The sequence below is a fragment of the Phascolarctos cinereus genome, unplaced genomic scaffold (genome assembly GCF_003287225.1).
Source record: "Phascolarctos cinereus isolate Bilbo 61053 unplaced genomic scaffold, phaCin_HiC Scaffold_2;HRSCAF=192, whole genome shotgun sequence".
Classification (NCBI taxonomy): Eukaryota; Metazoa; Chordata; class Mammalia; order Diprotodontia; family Phascolarctidae; genus Phascolarctos; species Phascolarctos cinereus.
In genome coordinates this window covers 174,674,473-174,697,651 of record NW_027555625.1, presented here as the reverse complement: position 1 = coordinate 174,697,651, position 23,179 = coordinate 174,674,473, and the positions used below count along the sequence as shown (strand labels likewise).

General features: G+C 37.1%; 1 protein-coding gene across 7 annotated transcripts in view; it reads left to right on the top strand.

The window, feature by feature from the left end:
- MCM8 (minichromosome maintenance 8 homologous recombination repair factor) overlaps nucleotides 1–19,656 on the top strand; it is a 57,159-nt gene extending 37,503 nt beyond the window's left edge. The window contains exons 17-21 of one of the 7 annotated variants that reach the window (XM_020985533.2): nucleotides 119–328; nucleotides 1,468–1,544; nucleotides 8,447–8,636; nucleotides 11,260–11,353; nucleotides 15,738–19,655. In XM_020985533.2, coding sequence (XP_020841192.1) covers nucleotides 119–328; nucleotides 1,468–1,544; nucleotides 8,447–8,636; nucleotides 11,260–11,352 — 570 coding nt within the window. In that variant the 3' untranslated portion in view covers nucleotide 11,353; nucleotides 15,738–19,655. Of the gene's footprint in view, nucleotides 1–118; nucleotides 329–1,467; nucleotides 1,545–8,446; nucleotides 8,637–11,259; nucleotides 11,856–12,480; nucleotides 15,283–15,737 lie in introns of those variants that run through there. The other 6 variants (XM_020985553.2, XR_002324324.2, XR_002324325.2 and 3 more) reach the window with 6 other exon arrangements.
- The last annotated feature ends 3,523 nt before the right edge of the window (nucleotides 19,657–23,179 follow it).

Sequence of the window (23,179 nt, the reverse complement as noted above, 5' to 3'; positions counted from 1 at the left end):
GGATCTCCATTATAAGACTTAATATCTAGACATTTTAAATATTTGATAAATTATTTTTAAGTAATCTTTCTATTTTGTCTACATATCTGTAATCCATATACTTGAATCATTGCTTTAGGTTTCTCCTGGAGAAAACTTAGATCCAATTCCACATCATTTATTGAGAAAGTATGTTGGATATTCTCGGCAGTATGTTCATCCAAAGTTATCTCCAGAAGCTGCTCAAATTCTTCAAGATTTTTATCTTGAGCTTCGGAAACAGACTCAACGATTAAATGGTACCCCAATTACCACAAGGCAGTTGGAGTCACTAATTCGTCTGACAGAGGTTATTTTCAGTTGTAAATATTTTAATAGTTTTTATTTCTTCAGTTTTACTACAGTTTTGCTGTACTGTATTAGTTTTAAAAGCAGATTTGGTGTCTTTCATGAACAGGCACCTGGATACTTCATGCAGTATACAATCAGAAAATAAAGGATCTAAGTCCTTTAGTGGATCTGTTGAACATACACAAATACCATGCTGGTGAACCAGTTTCTTTGTGTCTTCCACTACTGCCAGTTCATTCTAGCCAGCAGGATCGCTTATTAACTCACTGTAGAGCATTCTTTGAAGATTTGACAGACCATGATCTCCTTTTGGAGTATCTGGGAAAAGGATATAAAGTATCCTAGAATTCCAAACTGCCAAAAGTTACATATATGAAAATTACAGGTTAAGAATGTCCAGTATTTTATTCTAAAACGTGACAGTTCTAGCATGGATAACGGAAGGCTCATACTTAAAATAATCAAAAAGTCACTTTATCATTTTTAAGAATTAGGGCCTTGTGTTGGCTGGTGTTGCTTTAAGTAAAACACAAGGGAGACAACTAAGAATTTAACTTCAAAGTAATTATATTTAAATTATTTTACATATTTTACCTTGGTGGTTTCATACTTAAGTACTTCAAGGGTCCATGGCTTTATCCATGTGAGTACCTCCTTCTTTGATATAGTTCTGAACACTTCCACACCTTTAGCAGACAATCTTTGTGATTCCTGGGGCTGGAAATTTCATCATCTACTTGGTCAACACTTCTGATGAGCTTCTTTGATCTTAGCTAGTCTGATCCACTGAGAAGAAACATTAGAAGTCATCATGTGTTCATACTTGACAACCTTTCCGCTTTAGTAGACCTGGCCACCAGCTGTACTCCTCTTACATTGCCTTTGACAAGCCAAGGTCATCTTCACACTGTGATGAAGCCTCAAAGTAGGACTTCAGTGGAAGTGGCATACTGTTGCTATACTACTATTTGAGATGATCAGTTCCCAGCCTATAACAAGCTAAAATATGTTTGGAGTTACACCTTTAACATAAAATATAACCCACTCTACTGATTAAATCTATTATTCTAAGAGGGGCAAATATATTCACTTGTATTGCCTATCAAAACTGAAAATATATTATGGATTTTGTTGAAGGCTCGGACAAGATTGGAATTAAGGGAGAAAGCAACCAAAGAAGATGCAGAAGACATAGTTGAAATTATGAAGTACAGGTAAGATTCTAATTTTAAATTAAGCTAAGAAATGATGTTAAATGAAATAATGACATTTTGTTGTCATCAGAACATTAATTTATGTATACCTGATTTTTCTACTGAATCATCGTATTTCTGTGAAAACGATTTTCATAAAAGTAATAACAACGTGTACAAGAAAACTGTTCTGTATTTAAAACATACTATCTATACAATGAAGTAATTGATACAAAATATGACATTTGCAGGGAGACAGTTTAAGCCCATTATGGTTCTGCATAGCCCTAAAACCACCATCACCCCTACTAAATAGTACTAAATATGGTCAAATAAAAGAGAAATTTCAGCAAAACACTATATTAATTAGTTGATAAACATGAGTGACATTAAGGTATGTGACTCCACTGAAAGGTACATTAAACAGCTTCTTCATGGAAGCTTTTTCCAATGATATTCAAATGTCATTTGGACTCAAGTGTGAAATTCTTAAATTTACATCAAGGAAAAATATAAACTAAACCTTTGAGCTTGAATCCAGAGCTCAAATAGAACAAAGGACAAAGGAATTACTTATGAATAGCTTGATTTTCTCCAGGTAAGACATACCAAGTATAAACTCATAAAGAATAAAACTGTGGTGTTGTATCGAAAGACTTAGCAGCATCTGAAGTCAGAGTTCAGTGAGTGAATACTTTTAGAGAAATTAACACCTTTGCAATGCCAGTCTTAATATTTGCTTTTGTAACAGTAAATGAATAACAGTGGATTCTTAAGTATCCAAATAAAAATCTGTACAATATTTATGAAATACAGGGACCATCACCCAAGGCAGCTATAGGATGATTAAGAGCCTTCAGAAAAGGGGAAAAAGGGCATATAGATATTCTTGGATGGCCTGATAAAAAGATCAAAAACTTGAGAAATCTTTTTGGAACAGATTTCACTATGAAGCAGTAGGCTGACAAGATGCTTCTGGACTTAATTAGTGTAAATTAAATTAGTTTCATTTACCTCTGTCTCAAAAGCTTATTAGAAATCAATTAACTAACTCTCAGAGATGTTTTCACAAAAGGGGAAGTGGTGTGATTGATGATACAACATTAACCTCTTTGGCTGCAATATTCTTAATGCTCTCAAGCATATCTTTTTTAATAGACTATTTGATTTCGAGACTCAGTTGATCAAGGTGCATACTACTACCACTTCAACCCTTAACTTAACTTTCCTGAGGTACGAAAGCCTGTCACTACCTCCTGATGAAGTCTCTCTTCCAAAAGTAGCTCATGAAATTAAACCTTTCTTTATAACCCTAACCCAGTCAATGATCATACTACACACAAAGAGTGGATTCTGAAATGACTTACCAGTTATCTCCTCTTTGTGCATTTGTTATCAGTTTCCCTTTTATGATATTGTTTGGTGCTTGCTATGTCCCAATGGCTTTTCTGACTCATTTTGAAGCAAAGCATTCATAATATACAAGCATAAGACTTCCAAGTTTCCCATCATAATCTCAAAAGTTCATTATAATGTCATCCTTAACTCTCTCAAGCCTCTAGAGATTCCTTTAATAATGATCCCTGTACCCATTATGAGCTTTTAGTATGACAAGATGAAAACATTGTTTTATGAAGTAATCAAATGTAGGGACTTTAAGAAACAGAAAAGTCAAAGATGACTTTGGAGGGTCTGGTATAGGAGACTGGAATGATGGTGGTTCCCATAATAGAAATATGGTTGGCTGCTGGGTATAGTAGATCAGTTCTCACAGCATCCAAGGCATCAGTATTCACTTAAATGTTATTTTTGGTCATTTGCCTTATGATCTACAGATTTTTCTTTTGGTAGGGGTGGAAAGGGAGGTGTTCCCCTGGTCAACACTGCCCTGACAAACTGAAGTTAACAAGGTATAGATTAACTTTATTTGAATGTGCTGGTCCAGTTTTTCATAGGATTTTTCTACTATCTTCTACAATTAGTTGTTCATTAGTATCTAGGCTAAAGTTGTTTCATGATGAACTGATTACTTGTGTTTATCATGAACCTTGAAAAGCAAGATAACCAAATGCCTCTCCATATTGTTTTTTGTTTCTGATAAAACCCAAGTCTGCCAAGTCATTTCTTAATCCTAGGAAGACCTATGAGACATCATTCCATTTAGCATCAGTTTCCTCATTTCTTTTAGTTTCATTTGTGGCAAGAATGTCAATGTGGATATAGTTCTGTTCTTCTAATATTATTGGTACTAGTGAGTTATTGGATAAAGTTTGTGTATTAAATACTAACAGCCATATTAATATTTATACCTATTCTAAGAACTGTATGATTCTTAGTATCTTCTATCTTGTTTTCTGCCATCATTTTTGCGGGAGTTGAAGGGGTTTCACAAGACTGAGTTCTGGTCTGTATTTTTAACTACTTCTTGGGTCACCATAACCAAAAATTTCATCACATAGTGGCTATCATTTCTGTGGTAAGTTCCTCTATACATACAGAATTCATAATCTTCTCCCAAAAAACCTAACTCTCTTCTATACCTCTGTATTTCTGTCAAGAGCACCATCATCCATCTTGTTACCAGGTTGGCACTGTCAGAGTCATCCTGGACACCTTATTCTCCATCACCCCATGTATCTAATTACTTGCTAAATCATGTCAACCTCTGAAACATATATCACACCTGTCCCCTTCTCTCCCCTACCCTGGGTCAGGCCTTTATCACCTCTCATTTAGCTACTGTGGTAGTTTCATAATTGGTCTTCCTGACCTCGCCAGTCTGTTCTCCACACAGCAGCTAAAGTAATATTCCTAATGCACAGATTTGACCATGGTATTCCCTTGCTCCATCAACTCCAGTGGCTCCCTCTTTCTTCAGTCATCAAATATATATACTCCTTTGTCTGGCATTTAAAACCTTTCACAGCCAGGCTCCAAACTACCATTATAGCCTTATTCTACAACACATAGTCCAGTCATACAGGATTTCGCCATGATTGGAATGATGCACTTTGTTTGTACCTCTGTACTTTATTATGCTTAGTTTCCTCCAAAAATCAATTCAAACACTACCTCCTATATGAGGCCTTTCCTGATTTCCCCTCCTCCCTGCCCCAGCTACTAGTGTCTCCCCTCAAAACCACTATCCTGTATTTTGTATGTTTTATAGATACTGTGACATATACATACAATATAATCTTTCCCAAAGAATGTAATCTTTTACATTTTTGTGATTTTTGTCTTTGTGTCCTTAGTATTTAAAACAATTCCTGGCATAGAATAGGTATTTAATATTTATTTATTGACAGATGCACAGTTAGGATATTTTTTAAAACACAACATTCTATTAACAGATGTATACTCAAATCCTTTCCATCTTAGTAAAATCTAGCAAAGCCTTCATTCTGCAAACATATTCTTCAGTGAGCCATGGTTGCCTCCATGCTGTAAAAAAAGCATTCAAATAGGAATTTTGTGTCAAGTCTGAAAAAAGGGAAATGAACAGAAGTTTTTAAAAATGTATTTTATCACTCTTGTTAGTGAAATTGATTCTATGCCAAAGTTACCATAATGAGAAGGCTGAAATGAAGAGATATGGTATCCAAGGGCAACTGTAAATTTCTTCAGGGCAGAGATTGTTTTCTTTTTTGTCTTTGTATTAACAATGCCTATCACAGTGTCTTTCATATTGGTAGGTGTGTGGTCACCTAAGGCAAAAGACAGTTGAGGGAAAAATTAGTTTTCAAATCAAATGCTTTTGGCATTTGTGGATGAAACGGAAAGCAGTATTGATGAGGGCGGGCGGAAGCCAAGATCTTCACCCTTTGCCTCAAAGGGAATCTGACTCACAGGCCCCAGACCCTCATCTCCCTTTGAAAGCCTTAGCTTTACCTTTTAATCTTTATTCAGATGCGCCCTAAAAGCCTTATGCTCCCTCTTGTCTATAGGCCCCAGAAAGGCCTTCCTTTATCTCCTTTTGAAAGTCCTAGCCCCACCTTGATTTTGTGTAGATGCCTTTCAAACTTCTGCCTTCCTGTTCCTCCATTATCTATTCCCATTGTGTATTCAATCTTGCCGACCTCCCCAATTAGAATTGTTACCTCCACCCTTTACCCAACCCCCTTCTCTGGCCACCCAAAGTTGCTTTAGTATTTAAGATCCACCTTGGCCCTCATTCAGAGGATGAGAATCTCACGCTCAAAAGGCTGAGAACCTCTCATGCCCGCTCATCTTTATGGGCATCACCCGGCTGAGAATCTCAGGCCCACAAGGCTGAGAACCTCTCATGCCTGCTCATCTTTACAGGCGTCACCTGGCCTATATGTTTTACCACCAATAAACTTTCCCTCTGGCTGAAGAAGATTTGAGTTGAATTCTTTCAGACAGGGCCCGGTACCGCGATCTTGGGGTCCCAGCACCCCAAAACCCCTAGACCTCTTCAGTATAATAAATAGATGTGAAATGGAACATAGATGCTGATCTTTTCTCATCACCATAACAAGTCTGGAATTTGGATTCTATTACCTCAATATCCAATGTGCTCTGTCAGTTAAGTGGTAGTGGCACTGAAGAAATTAGGTTAGGAAGGACAAATGGATAGTAAAGAGTTCCATGCTAGAGGTGACAATTTTAAAAGCAGTCAAGGATTGATTTTTTTAAATAATTTTTATCAATTGACAAAAATTATTTTTTCTCCTTCCTCTTTTGAACTCTTGTAACAAATATGTATTGTCAAGAGAAACAAATTTCTGAACTGGCCACCTCAGTAATATTGTCAGTCAATAAACATTTATTGAGAGCCTACTATATGCTAAGTACGTAAGACCAAGAAAGACAAAAGATGGTCCCTGCCCTCAAGGAGTTTATAATCTAACGGGGGAAGACAACACACAAAAGAAGGAAGAAAAGCAGAGTTGGAGAGGAGGTGCCCAGCCCCAGGGCAAGATGAAGAAATCCAGAAGAGTGAAGCCAGGTGGGAAATGAAGATGTGGATAACCCCAGCTCCCTTCTTAATGGAAGTTCTGGATGGAGAGGGGCCCCAGTGGCAGAGAGTACTAACAAGATGTAAGCTCCAGGGCTGAAGTGATCTTGCAAAATGAAAGTACGGTATTGAGGTATGATGGAGAAGTCCAGAGGAGTGATGCTGAATAGGAAATGATGACATGGCTGGCCTTGTCAAAAAATATGTCTCATTTAGTACCTTAAGTCTGTCATCTCTATCAGGTACCTCCCAGTGGTTAGCATACTTTATCACTGATCCTCTAGAATCCTGATTCATTATTCCATTGATCAGGGTTCTTAAGTCTTTCAAAGTTTGTAATAATATTGTATAAATTGTTGTTCTGGTTCTGCTCATTCCACTCTGCACTAATTCATATAAATCTTCCCCATATTTCTCTGAAATCATCCCCTTCATCATTTCTTACAACATAGTAGTGTTACATTCATAAATCACAACCTGTTCAGCCATTTCTAAATTTGTTACACTCCAAGTTTCTAATTCTTTGCCACTACAAAAAGAGCTGCCATAAATATTTTGTACGTATAGGCTCCTTTTCCTCTTTTTTTTTTCCTTTTCTTGTCTAGTATCACAGGGTCAAAGTGTATGTGCATATTAGTAACTTTTGGGGTATATTTCTAAATTACTTTCCAGAATGGCTAGACTAAGTCACAGTTCCACCAGCAGTTAACCAACATGCTCATCTTCCCCAAGCCCCTCTAACATTTGGCCACGTTCCTTATTTTGTCAACTTAGGCACCCTGACAGGTATGAGATAGAACTTCAGAGTTGCTTTAATCTACATTAATTATTAATGATTCAGAGTCTTTTTTCACATGGCTCTTGATAGCTTGGGTGTCTTACTTTGAAAACTATCTGTTCATACCCTTTGACCATTTATCAGTTGGGGAGTTGCTCCTATTATAAATTTTAATCAGTTCCTTATACATCAGAGAAGCTTGCTGCAAAGATGTTTTTCCAATTTTTTTTTCTTTTCTAACTCAAGCTACATTGATTTTGTTGGTGTAAAAATTTCATTTAAATATAATCAAAATTGTCTACTTTATCTTCTGCGAACCTTTCTATCCCTTGTTTCATCATGCACTGTTCCTCTATACATCGATCTAAAAGGTAATTTCTTCTTTGTTCTAATTTGTGTATGTTACCCTTTATGTCTAATTCATCTATCCATTTGGGGCCTATTTTGGTGTGCAATCTGAGATGACACCCTACACTTACTTTCTGCCTTATTTGTTGTCTAGTTTTCCTAGCAGTTTTTCTCAGAGAGTGAATTCTTACCCAACTAACTGGGATCTTTGGGTTTATCAAACACCAAGCTGCTGTATTCATTTGCTTCTTTATGTTTGTGTACCTAGTCCATTCCAGTAGGCAGTCTATATCTTAACCAGTATCAAATTGTTTTGTTTTTCATGATTAATGTTTTGTAGCAGAGAGATCTGGTACTGCCAAACTTCTTTTCTTCCTACTTTTTTCCATTATTTCCCTTGAGATTCCTCACCTTTTGTTACAGTAATTTTCTTTTTTTTTTTTAAATTCAGTTGGGGGGTGGGGGTTAGAAGGAAAGGATAAATAGCAATAAATTGTCAAGAAAAAAAAAGGGCCATTGAAACTTTTTTTAACACAGAGAATAAAAGTGGGAAAGCCAGAGAGAAACTCTGAGAAGTAAGAAAACCTTGAAGGTTGCTTGTTGAAATTATTATGTACACTGGAAAGGAAACTCAGGATTTATAGTTTCATGTACAACTCTCTTTCTGTTTTATTTTGTATATGGAAATGCTCATTTTTAAAAAATTTTCTAATTTCAGAATAAACATTTTTTAAAGATGTGGTCTTTTACAGTCTAAAGGCTTATGACTAATTTTTTTTTATCCCTACCATATTTGCCAAATCTCTTTTGTTTTAGTATGCTAGGAACTTACTCAGATGAGTTTGGCAATCTGGATTTTGAGCGTTCTCAACATGGCTCTGGAATGAGCAACAGGTCAGCAGCAAAAAGGTTCATTTCTGCTCTCAACACCATTGCAGAAAGAACTTACAATAATTTATTTCAGTATCAACAACTTCGACAGATTTCTAAAGAGCTAAACATTCAGGTAATATTTTTTTATTTAAGGTTTACAGAGTGCTTTTGGTGGGGGGTGAAGGGTAGGAAGGACCAGACCTATTTCATTGGCAAAGGAAACTCCCAGTAGGAAGCTCTACCAATGCACTTTCTCCAGAATTTATAATCCTAGAAAACTGAATGGGGTACTAAGATGTTAAGAGACTTGCCCAGGGTCATACAGACAACAAGGGTCAGAGACAGTGCTTGCATCTAGGTGTCTAAGACTCTCAGGCTGGCTCCCTTTCTCCATTCTTTCTTAGTGTTAAGATATTTTACATAATAATATATTTATCAGTCACTTTTAAAATTTGCAAACCATTTTACATGTTTCACTTCAGCCTCACGGTAAGCAAAGGTAGGTGCACTGCAGGTGTTATTATCCCCATTTCACTAACGAGCAAACTGAGGTTCTGACAGGGTACCTGACCCAGGGTCACACAGCTAATAAGTTTTAGACCATGGGATTTAAACCTCTGACTCCAAGCACTACATCACACTCTCAAGGCAGAAGTAAGCCAGTGTTCATCAAAACAAAATATGTACATTAGGTAAGTTACTACAGAATTTAATGTTAGCAGTCTACTACTGAAATCAGGATATATTTAATCAAGAATATACAACAAGCTCTGTTGATATTTGGATAAAACTGAGTATTTCTTATCCCTCCTGAGTTATATTCTCAAGTTTTGTATTCCTGTTTATTGTTTGGTGGTCATCTTTGTAAGGCATTATTGAACTGCATAAAGCTAGTAACTGGATAAAGAAAGAAAATAAATTTAAAGGTTTTTCCACTCAAAGTTATCTACCAGTATGATTTTTTAGTCATATAAGGGAATTTTAAAGGAAGTCACTGTAGTGAGTATATTAAAGTGTTAGTTAAAATTTGTAGTAGGTTTTTATTGTTTCCTATTTAATTTCATAAATCCCAAACTTGAAACTTTCTTTCAAGCTACAGTGCATTTCTATATTATTTGTTTTCTACTTTGAAGGTTCCTTGGGAATGGGTGGGAGCATGTTGTGCCTCCTGGGATGCTAAAATATAAAGAACCAAAAGTAAAATTATTCACTCTCTTGGTTTATTTTCTTTTCAAAATTTTTTATTAATGGATTCCGTTTTCATTTCCAAATACATCTCTTCCCTTCCCCAAATCAGAGTCATCCCTTAAAACAAAGAAAAAAAGATAATGGAAAAAGAAGTTCAATAAAACTAAATAACATATTAACCAAGGAGGAAAGCATATGTGTACATTTTTTCCTGGTTCTACTTCACTTCTTACATTCCTGTGTATTCTTCATGTTCGTTGTTCCTTACAACATAGCAATACTTCATTACATGTATGTACCATTATTTGATTAGCTATTCCCCAGTCAATGAGCACCTACTTTGTTTCCAGTTATTTGCTTCCAGAAGTGCTACTATAAATACATATTTACATGTTATGTTGTATAAGTGGGAACTTTCTTTGACCATTCAAACATTTCTTTAAATGCACAGAAGGAAGTTGAGGAGAAAGTAACAACAAAGACAATTATAAAAAAATAACATGCTGAATTTATTATTTTTTTTAATAAAACAAATTAAAATAGAGATTCACATTAAATTTACAGGCTTTTTGTGCCCTGCTTACATATGGTAATACTCAGGCGTGGGGGGCTGTGGTGTTCAGAATTTAAAAAAAAAAAACTTACAGCGTTCAACCCCAGTTGTTTTTATGAAGTATAACTGATTTGGTTCCCTTTTAACTTTCATTATGGCATAATATTTGTTCATGTATCCATTCTGACATTTTTTTTTGTGGAACATGATGGTATCAAGTATTGACCTAAACCTAATTTTTGCCTAACTGCTTTCCAATTTTCCTAGCAATTCTTGTTTGTTTGGGCTTTTGTCCAACATTTTGGGGATTGGGTTTTGTAGTTCAGTTATGATTCTTCCCTATTTAAGCTGTTCTACTAGTTCATATTTCTGTTTTTTAACTAGTATCATTTATATTTTTTAGCCAGTAACCTGTGTCCCAAATTGTTTAGGCCTATTTCCTGCCCTCATAAAGATCAGTCTGTCTCTCATTGGCTATGCCATATCATCTCTGAGTCTTTGTCACCATCACCATTCTGGGTGCCAGCTCACACATCCCTTCTTCTGGGCTAGGGTGATGCACATGGAAGCACACCACTTTCTCAGAGATGGTGCTCTCCCATAGTACTGTCTCTCCCCAGATTAAATCCATCATCATGAAATCCACCCATCTTCCAACACAAACACATACATCTTTCCTAGTTAAAGTGTTCTTTAATAAGACCTCTTTTCTCACTTGCCTTCTCCAAGGTCAAACCCTCCAGTGCTTCAGATTTGGAGTGAGTCCTGCCTCTGTTATATGCTGGCTTTATGTCCCTGGGCAAGTCATTTCCTTTCAGTGACCCAGGCAACTATCTAAGGCTAGAAATAGCAAATGCCATCCATATGCAGCCTGCACTGGTAGAGAGAATCTTCACTGCTATAGTTACCTATACCAATGAAATCATAGGTCTGAACAGGTATTCACGCATAATTAATCTAAGAATTTGAGTTTGTTTTACAGTTTGCTTACACAGAATTTTCTTTTTTCTTCCAGGTTGCTGACTTTGAAAATTTTATCAGTTCACTGAATGACCAAGGCTACCTCTTGAAAAAAGGTCCAAAAGTTTACCAGCTTCAAACTATGTGAAGTGAGTTTCCCAGTAATAGCTTGTTTCACCATCAACAGTTGCTTTAAAAAAAATTTTATGTGTGAAATGTAGAAGAAAGTATATCTGAATTTATGTTAATATTAGTCATATAATTTTCTTAAAATAAAGCACAAAGTTTAAATTTTTATAGTCAGAAATGCCACATGAAAAGAGGACCAAATAGTAGATACGGTAAACTAAATACTTAACTTTTTTAATGGCAGGCAGCCTCTTTTTCATTTTTCCATTTTCCCCCAAAGGCCAACAGTTCTTTACATTTTCCTTATTAAGGGTCAGAAAAAACCTGAAATCTATCTCACTTTTTTATACTTATTTAAATAGTTCCAACAAAAAATTGTACGGATTTTTATTGGAGCTCATTTTTTCTTAAATTTTATATTACTAATTTAGAAATTAATATTGGAAATAAATTTAATTTTTAAGTAATTTTTTCATCTTGACATTAACTATTGTATATTCTTTAAATTTTTAAATTCTTCAAAAGGTAGTTTTCATGTGTAAAATTCTCAATTTAAAATATTAATATTAAAATGAGTCAGATTTTTATTGCTTACTATAAATGATATAGATGATACTGAAACTTAATTTTATAATAAATATTTATTTTTTAATTTATGTGTAACTCCTTTTTCTATTTAACTAAGAAAATGAGAATTCACTATAAAAAGGATGTGACTGCTTGTTTTTCTTTAAAATTTCATAAATAGGATAGACCTAAAGATTTATTGTTTGTTTAATTAGTTTTGTCTGACTAAAATGGTTGTGTTTTTGTTCTCATCACTGATTCTAAAATGATCTATTCCTTTTTATTTTCTAAAAACCTTTTTTTTTACTTAAAAATAAATATGTGATTTGGAGGAAGCACTGTGGTACTGCTCCTTCGTAATGTCAATAAGCCATTGTCCTGGAAATTTTTTGAGAAACTGCTGCCAAACCCTGTTTTATACCCCCTATGGCCCCAAAGTTTCATCTTAATTCCACCCATCCCTTCACTGTGCCCTCTGGAATGCATGTTCCACAGGCAACAAATTTCTCTTCATATTAAATCTTTTCCTCACCCACTCCATCTACTAGCTCTTACTAAAACATGGCTTTCCCCTACACAGCCTCCCTGGCCACCCTTTCCAGCATTGGCAGCACCTTCACTCATTCTTCTCACTGGCCGAGGAAGAGAAGTTGGAATGTTCCTTTCTCCTCATCGTTACTTCCAGGTTCTCCCTCTTCCTCCATCACTCAGTAAACTCTCTTCCTTTGAGGTTCATGCTATTGATATCTACCAAACAAATATTTGTATCTATCAAACAAAATCCTGGTGGCTATTGTCTACAGATCATTCCTACCCCGCACCTCCCAGTTCACACCCCTTCTTTCCTCAATGAGTTTTATTCTTGGTTTATAATTTCCTCTCATTGTCAACTCCTACTCTCATACTAGATGGAATTCAATATTCATATTGATTCTCCCTCAAATACCCTAACTACTCAGTTCCTCAATGTACTCACCTCTAATGAGCTCTTCCTCCACCCTACCTCATCCACAAAGATCCACAGACCCTCGATTTTACCATCACCCACAAAATGGACCAACTCTTAGGATCAAAAATTGTGAAAACCCACATATAATCATTATGTACTGGCTTTTCACCTCTCCCTTTGCCTTCCTTTACTTAACCCTCTTCTTCATCTGTACTTTGACCTCCAGTCCCCTTACTTCTCAATTCTTTCCCAGTCCATCTCCCCTGTACTAGCCACTCTCTTTTCCCCATCTCAACCCCTTAGTGAACCAATTCAACTTTGCACTGTCCTCTCTTCGATCTCCAGCTCCCTTATATTGCCAATTATGCCCAGCCAAGCCTCAGCCTTAGATCACTCCTACCATTCATTGCTTTCTTCCCTACACAGGTGTGGCTGAATGAAGGTAGAGAAAAGCATGCAAATGTTTTGACTGGGTTTACTACAAGTTTATGTTGTTGTTCAGTCGTTCAGTTATGTCTGACTCTATGATCCCTTATGGGATTTTCTTGGTAAAGATACTAAAGTGATTTGCCATTCCTTCTCCAGAGGATTAAAGTAAAGAGAGGTTAAGGGACTTGCCCAGGGTCACACAGCTAGTGTCTGAGGCTGGATTTGAACTTGGGTATTCCTGACTCCTGATGCCCAACATTCTATCTACTGAGCCACACAGCTGCCCAACGTTTATGTTACACAACCTCATTTGAGCCCTCACTGTTGGCTAGGCAATCCTACTATGCCTCCCTTATCAACTCACTATCCTATTTTCTACAACAGCTCTTCCAAATATTTTCATCCCTCCTCAAACCTCCCATGGCTTCTCTTCCTCCCACTCTCAGGTGAGAATTGTGCCTCATATTTTACAGAAAAAATTGAGGCCATTTACCATGAACTTCCTCCTCATCTGTCACTTAGGTGCCTTCTGTTACTTTCTTCACCATTCTCACGTGATGAAATGGCCTTATCTTACCAAGATTAACCCCTCTACTTATTCAAACAACCTCATTCCATACTATTTCCTCCAACAAATTTATACTTTTCTGTCATCCCCACTCTTTCACTTATTTTCAGTCCCCCTCTCTACTGGCTCATATTCCTACTGCCTACAAGCATATCCATATCTCTCTCATCCTAAAAACAAAAACAAAACAAACAAAAAACACCCTTACTTGATCCTTCTTTCTCCACCATCATTCTCTCTCTCTTCTGCATTTTGTAGCTGAACTCCTGGGAAAAGCCATCTACAATAGGTGCCTCCACTTTCTCTCCTTTCACTCTCTTCTTAACCCCTTACAATCTGGCTTCTAGCCCTATCATTCCACCAAAACTGGTCTCTCCAAAGTTACTAATGGTCTCTTAGTTGCCAGATCCAATGGCCTTTTCTCGATCTCCTCATGTTCTCTGACTTCTCTGAGGCCTTTGACACTTGATCACTCTCTCCTTGTACTCTCTTCTCTCATTTTCCTCCCATCTCTATGCTGATGATTCTCAATTCTACCTTTCCTGCCCCAGTCTCTCTGCTGACCTCAACTGCCTTTCAGACATCTCAAACTGTGGGCATCTTAAACTCAACATGTTCAAAACAACTCATTAATTTTGCCCCTAAATTTTCCCTCCACCCCCCATCATCCCTGTTACTGTAGAAGGCAGTACCATCTTCCCAGTCCCTCAGGTTCACAGTTTAGGGGCCATCTTGGATTCTTCACTATCTCTTACCCCCAGATCCAAGCTGTTGTCAAGGCCTGTCAGTTTTACCTTGCAACATCTCTTGAATATGTCCCCTTCTCTCCTGCCACTGTCACTACCCTGATGCCAGCCCTCATAATCTCACACTTGGAATACTGCAGTAGTTGGGATGATGGATCTGCCTGCCTCAGGTGTCTGCCTATTCCAATCCATTCTCCTTTCAGCCACCAAAGAGATTTTCCTAAAATGCAGATCTGACTATGTCACACCCCCTACTTAATAAATTCCAGTGGCTTCCTGTTACCTCCAGAAGCAAATACAAAATGCTCTATTTGGCATTCAAAGCCCTTCATAATCTAGTCTCCTCCTACCTTTCCAGTCTTCTTACACCTTATTCCCTAACACATAGCTCTTCAATCCAGTGACACTGATTCCACTAATGGAACACTCTCTCTCAGCTCCAGGCATCCTATTTGTCCCTCATACCTGGAATGCTATGCCTCTTCTGCTTTGACTGCCGACCTCCCTGGCTTCCTTTAAGTCCCAATTCAAATCACTCCTACAGGAAGCCTTCCTCAACCACTCTTAATTCTAGTGCCTTCCCTCTGTTAATTTTTTCGTATTTATCCTGTATATAGTATCTACTTCCCAAGGTTGCTGTGAGGATAAAATGACATTTGTAAAGCAATCTGCAAATCTTCAAGTGATAAATACTAGCTGTTTTTTTAATTGTTATGTCATTTCTGTTAATGTCTTTTCTAAGATATTAGAAAAGCCTATTGACCGATTGTCAATAGGAAGCACACAGGTGGAGACTGGTGGAGGCTTCTGAGCCACAGAGTTAACCACAGAATCAGAAGGTGTGGTCACACCTCTAGGGACCTCTAACATGCCTATGCCAGTACAAGTTGGGGGGAGTGAACTCAAAAGCAGTGTTATACATGCATTAACCAAACAGCAGGGGAGTATTGGAGAAGGTGTGGATGAGCTGATTTTAACTTTCATCTTGAATTAGTTGGCGGCACTAGCTCTAGGAAAAGTAAATTTAAAAGATGAGAAACTTGGATTTAGGTTAACTCTTAGCAGAGCTCCCCTGGAAAACCAGAAAGCCTACTTGGACTCCCACATTATCCTTTTCTATCCCTTCATTTTGCTTTCTCCCACAGACCCTACCAGGGCTGATAGTCAGAAGTCAGAAAAAGCTGATCACACCACTTGGATTAAATGGGAGTCAACAACCCTGATGAGATGGAGGACCATCAGGCCTTATCATCTGCCTTGTCACTGCATCCTAAGGTCCTCTGGACCTTGCCAACTGCACTTTCTCTGTTGCCTTCAGACCCCCAGGCTCTATATCTGACCTATCCTTAGGACTTTCAGACCTTTCCATCCAACTTGCTGATGAAATCTTTTATGTGTTGTCTCCCTCACTTAGTGTATAAACTCCTTGAGAGCAGAGACTCTAGATTTTTCTGTTTGCATTCTCAGAACTTAGCACATTGCTTGGCACTAATTAAGTGCTTAATAAATGCTATTTATATGAGGCTTCCTATAGGGAGCTGGGGTCCAATTGGGGGTAAATGGCTAATTGTGACCCAGCAGAGTCCCACCTACGTCAAAGCTCTCCTGTTAATTTGTTGTTCAGCCATGTCCAACTCTTTGTGACCCCATGGACCATAGCACATCAATGCTGTCCACGGGGTTTTCTTGGAAAAGATACTGAAGTGGTTTGTCATTTCCTTCTCCAGTGGATTAAAGCAAACAGAGGTTAAGTGATTTGCCCAGGGTCAGGAAGCTAGTAAATGTTTGAGGCAGCATTTGAACTCAGTTCTTTCTGACTCCAGGCCCAGCATTCTATCCACTGGGCCACCTAGCTGCCTCCTGTTAATAGTGATATATGATTCTTAAAGATTGCAAGATCTATTGTGATATCTATGTACCTTGTTCTCTAATATGGGTACCTAAAGTAGTGTAAGCAAGCCTAATAATAGGCTCATGGGCTAACTTAAACCTACATAAATGGTAGTATGTTACTATGTTAATTATTCACAAAGAGAATGTCTCAATTGCCCAGAGGTAGCACTCTTCTTGGGCAAGCAGATCACTTAATTCTTCAGATTTCAGTAGAACCTTCTGAAAAGCTGCAGTATCTCCACTTGACCACCAGAGGGTGTCCAGACTGAAAATGCCTAGATTGATTCCGGGTATTAAGTTCAAACCCATTCTGGTTTTAGAGTTATCTACAGAAGTGACATGCCTCAAATTTGGGGTAGTTTTCAAGAGACCCATCTATAAGGGGAACCCTAGATACCGAATATGGAAATTAATGAAAACACCTCCACACCCTTAATTAATTACTGAGTAATTTGTGGGTAGGGAAAAAACTGTGCACCTGGAAGATAGATTTACACACTACCTTTCAGATCTGGATGAAATTTAAAACTGTCCTTGGTTGCTCAGAACTATTTCCCATACATCACAAGAAGGTCCACACCAAACCTTTCATACATACACCTAGCCACTTTTGGGCAAAATTATTTTTTCAAGGAAGTATTTTTGGAAAAGGGGGCTTTGGGGAGGAGATTTTGTCCTAAAACAGAAATGAATGCATATCAGAAATAAATGGTAGTATGCATATTATGAATATGGAACAATTTAGAAACCAAATTATGACAAAGGTTTAAAACATTATGTGGTAAAGTACGATTCAGTTATTCTGACTAGGAATATGAATTGGAAGAAGTTCAATTCCACAACCAACTTTAAAGTGTGTTTATGTGTTAGGCACTGTAGTTTTGACCTGGTATAGCCTTTTCTGACAGTAGGAAGGAGTCTGTTCTTTTAGATCACAGCCTTCAGGGCCTATTTAGTTATTTCATACCCAGCCCAATTGCTTACAGAAGTCCCTAAATATTTGTCTGCCTTTTGAACTGAAGTTCTATGTTGCCACTAAAACTCCCTCAGTATAAACACTATTTGAGTTATGGTCAGAAAGTGGAAGAATCTCTTAGTTCAAGTAGCAGAAGCTGGGGAGTAGTGATGGAGAGACAGAAATGTCTATACTTAGCCCTGGAGAGGTAGTAATCACCTTTCAGCCTAGAAAGGACTACAACCTAAGGGGCTAGGTATGAGATACTTTCCAATCCCTTTTGGGTCCCTGGTTTATGCCAAACACCTCAAAAAGCTACTGGGTGTTGCTACTGATGTCTGCTCTACTTTCCCCTAGCAACCAATTTCTGTCCTCCCTACAGTTGTCTTTCTAGCAGTTTCCTACAATTTTTTTTTTAGGCAATTGGGGTTAAGTGACTTGCCCAGGGTCACACAGCTAGTGTCAAGTGTTTGGTCTGAGGCCGGATTTGAACTCGGGTCCTCCTGACTTCAGGGCCGATGCTCTATCCACTGTGCCACCTAGCTGCCCCAAAACCTACATTTTTTTTCTTTCTTTTTTCTAGTACTTTCCAAACTCAGTAGCATTTAATGTTAAGTCCTTATTGGATAGCACTTCTTGTAATTAATTGTTGATTATTCAGGGCTAATTAGTCAGAACGCTTGTTTCCTCTACTTTCTTTCCGCTTGGGTTTGGCTCTCAATCTCTAGTTCCTTAACAATTCCACCTGCAGGTATATAAATGGGAAAGGTGGGGATACTCAGTGCATTTTACCACCTTTTAAGTAACTGATTTTAAAAAGGTGATGGAAGAAAAGGTGAAGATTAGGTCTGTAAAATTTCTCAACTATTCTCTGTGGCCAAGCTTGTTCATTATAATTATATAGTGTTCAATTCCTTTTTGTTCTTTTCGTTTATGCTGGTATAGTCAATGTATACATCATTTTATAAAGGTAGGGACTATAGGTGTGGAATAGTTCATATAATAGTAACTGATATTTATATAGCAATTTAAAGATTGCAAATCACTACACGTATATATTCATATATATATATATACATGCATATTACACTTTACACTTGCGAAGCACTTTCATTTGATCCTTACTACAACCCTGAAAGAGGTGCTATTATTCCCATTTTACCTATGAAGAAACAGAGACTGAAAGACATTAAGTTACTTGTGTCAAGGTCACATAGCTCTTAAGAATCTGAAACTGAATTTCAACTTTGGTCTTCCTGATTCCAAGTCCAGCACTCTATCTGCTGAACCACCTATACACCTATATGTTGTCAGACATCCTTGACAGACTGGTTAGATTTGCCAAACTTTCCCCCCCTTTTTACCTCTTTGTTATAAGAGAGGCATTGCTAGTTAAGGAATAGGGGAACATAGTCTGGGAAATACAGGAATGTAAAAACAAAAGATCAACAAAAATAAGACTATGAAAAGGAAAGCCTATGCATTTTTACTAGAAAAATACAAAATTTGTCATCAGCTTAAATCATCTTTTTTCCTATGTGTGTGCCCCTACAAGCTTGGGGACAGTAGCTAATGCATTCAGTGTTTATGAGATGGTCTTACACATCATGATTCAGAAACATATTAAAATTATAAAATGTTTACATTCCCTCGCTATGTGCTTCTATAAATGTTTTGGTTTATTGTTCTGTCGTAATGTGCTAAAATTGGAATTGTGATTCTTCCATGTTTTCTGTATTTTCTCCTTCCTTCAGTCCATAACAACCCATTCTGTTCGTTTATTAACTAGCATTTTCCACCAAGTTTTGAGGAATCAAGGACCGTCCATTGTTGATGTCCTTGGGGGCTGGGAAAAGCTGTAACTTTTTAGTCTATTGCGGTTTAGTCACTTATTTTGCTGTTAGGCCTTTAAGCTCAAAGTACAAAATACACCCTTCATATTTTATAAACAACACTATTTTAAAATTTGTAATGTCGCAAGTTATTGGCCGTATTTTTTATATCTTTGAGCCATTTTGTTTTTCTCTTCAATTTGTATAGTACAACTCAATAAGAAAAAATTTGATAATGCTGTATGCATAACAGCAACCTTTGGATTTGGAGCCAGAGGACATGAATGCAAGTTCTGGCTCTGCCACTTATTATTTGTGTGACTTTGAGAAAATCACCTTTAGGACTCAATTTCTTCATCTGTAAAATAAGAATATTAGACTAGATCAGGAGATCTTAACCAGGGGTCCTTGAACCTTTGTAATATTTTGATAATGATATTTAAAAGTAATTGGTTTCCTTTGGATTGTATGCATTTTATTTCATGCTTTTAAAAAAAATTATTCTGAGGAGTCCATGGGCTTTACCAGACTATTATAGTGGTCCATAATGCAAAAAAGGTTAGGAACACCCTCAAGAGATAAAAATGATATAAAGAGATCAGCAGCATGGAAAAGACTGACAAGGCAAATATGAAAAGCCAAGACAGTCCACAAAATAAAAAAGCTAGAGCTGGGATTCCTTATCTTTGTATAATGGACCCCACTTTGGCAGTCTTGTGAAACCCATGGACCCCATCTCAAAATGTTTTCAAATAAATTAAATAAGTGCTAAATTTTCAGGCAGAAGTTAGATTTGTTTTAAAAGATGTAATATTTTCCCCCACTTATAATCATAGACCCCCCTGAAATCTATCCACAGATTCCTTGAGAGGGTCCATAGACCCCAAGTTAAGAGTCTTTGATCTAGATAAAGAAAGCAACCCACATTTGAACCTCAGACTGAAAAGTTATAAAGATTTTAAATGAGTATTTATTGACATTGAAAAAAAACACCTACCTAAAAAGGAATTGAAAAAAAAAATGGTTAAAGGCAACTCCTGAGATGGCATAAAAAGGAAAAAAATAGAAAGAAGTATTTCCCTCTGCCCATTATCTTACCTAAGTATATATTTTTTAAATGGGGATCTAATAAGATTTTCTTCCTTTTGAATACAATAAGATTATTTAATAACTGTCTTGACTCCTGGTTTACATTAGTGGCATAATAGTAATTTTGTCTGTTTCCTCCTTTGATAAATTATATTTTGATATGTGTCTGAGATATTAATGTTTCAAACATCCCTGAAAAACACCTGGTCCATTAAATTGCTCATTTTGGCTTCTCTTAGCTCCAGCTACCTGAACATAGTGGAGAGGAAACAACTATTATAAATATTTATGGAACATGAAAACAGAAGATGTGCTATCAGACCATCCAATCAATAAATAAGCATTTATTAAGAGCTTACTATGTATCACATATCCCTCAGAGCTATGGGTAGATGTACTCTTAACCAAACGAGACAGCCAATTACAGAAAATAAAATATAATGGTGATTATATAAAAGTGTTCCACACAAACAAAATCAATATATTTAGGATAAAAAGGAAAGTCACCAAATGGGAAAAAATCTTATCAGATTTCTCTGATAAGGGTTGGTACATAAGATACATAATTAACTTATATATACACACATATACGTATATCTTTTATATATACACATTTTATATATATGCACACATGTACATATATTTATTTATATGTGTGCGTGTACATACATACCAAGTCATTCTCCAATAGTTAAATGATGTGAACAAACACTTCTCAAAAGAACTGCAAACTACTGTCATATGAAAGAATGTCCACATCACCAATAAGAGATATGAAAGTCAAAATAAGCCTGAGGTTTCACTTCATACACTGCAAATTGACAAAGGTGAGAAAAGTTAATGTTGGAGGGGTTATGGGAAGATGGACACACTAGTACGTTGCTGGTGGACCTATGAATCAGTACAATAATTTTGAGAGGCAATTGTGAATTACACAAATAAAGTAAATGAAATGTCCATACTCTTTGACCCAGAGAGACCATTACTAGGCTCATACCCCAAGGAAGCAATTAATAAGAAAGTTTCTATATACACAAAATTCTTTGTAGCAGCAATTTGTACAATAGCAAAGTATTGGAAACAAAGTAGATTCCCATCAATTGGGGAATGGCTAAACAAATAGTGATACATGAACATAATGGAATATTAACTCTGCTATAAGAAATGATTAATACAGAGAAGCACAGAAAGATCTACATGAACTGATGCTAAGTGAAGTGAGTACAGCCAAGAAAACACACAGTGACCACAACCATGTAAATGGAAAGAACCATAAAAAAAGACAAAAGTGAATGCTACAAAATTATAAGCACTATTATATAAAATGGCTCTCTAAGAAGGGAAGGCAGAGGGACACTGGGTGAAATTGTCATTCAGCCATTTCAGTTTTGGCTGACTCCTTTTAACCCCATTTGGGGTTTTCTTGGTAAAGATATTAGAATGGTTTGCCATTCTCCAGCTCATTTTACAGATTAGGAAACTAAGGCAAACAGGGTTAAGTGACTTGTCCAGGATCACACAGCTTTTTCTGAGGCTGCATTTGAACTTGAGTCTTCCTGACTCCAGGCCCTGTGTTTATCCAATGTGCCACCTAGCTGCCCAAACATAATTGCAGATACCTCATGGGAGGACTGAACTCATATATTCAGATTATGAGACTGATGGCTCTGTGTGTGTGTGTGTGTGTCTCTCTCTCTCTACCTATTGCACTCATGAGGCTCCTTAGGTTGAAATGATGGTGATATTAAAAAAAGAAGTTAGGGGCAGCTAAGTGGCACAGTGGATAGAGCACCAGCCCTGAGGTCAAATCCAACCTCAGACCAAACACTTGACACTGGTTAGCTGTGTGACCCTGGGCAAGTCACTTGAACCCCAACTGCCCCCCTCCCAAAAAGTTATAAATACAAACTTTTTTCTAAAGGAACTTGCTATGTACCAAGCTCTGTGCTTGGGGAAACAATATCTGCTTGCAAGGAGCCTATAGTCTAATGGGGGAATATAAAGACTGGACCTGTGATTTCCTTGTTATAGCAGACTTCCAGATGAGGACATTCCTTTCACCAAGACATCTTCTCTGCAACTCAGATTACTGGAACATTGAATGACCTGCCCATATCAGTCAGGGATGAGTCAGAGATGGAATTTTAATTCAGTTCTTCCTATGTTTAAGGCCAGTTCTATCCCAAGCTGTCTCAGAGGTAGACAGCATATAAATAGATAGATACATTTTACCCATAGGGTAGGTGGAAGGTAAACTTAAGAGAGCTTAGCTGGAATAGGGAAGGGCCTCCTGCAAAAAGTGACATTTGAGCTCAGTTTTGAATCCAGGGATTTTAAAGAGAAAATAGAGCATTCCAGACTTGGGAGACAGCCAGTGCAAAGGCACAGAGAAGTGAAACAGAGTATCGTGTCTAAGAAATAAGCAAAAAGGTATAAAAAGAAAAGGACTATACCCTTGTCCTCAAAGGAGTTTATGAAAGGGAGAAGGGGGGGTATGAGAATAGGGAAGGAATGAAACATACAAAAGTTAGAATATAAATAATATTTTGAGAGAGGTTAATAGCAGCATAAGATATTTGAGAGCATGAATATTTAAGCTGGAAGGATAAAGAAAGGTTTTGTGGAGGAAAATAGCATACCTGAACTAGGCTTTGAAAGATGAGTACTTCACAGGACACGTGAGGAGAGGTCCATTCCAGGCACCAGGGCAGGCTTATGCAAATGTATGGAAATCAAAGAGCAGTATGAATAAAGAATAACAAGTTCAGTCTGGCTGGAGCAAAGAGTATGATATGTAATGGAATAATACAAAATATGC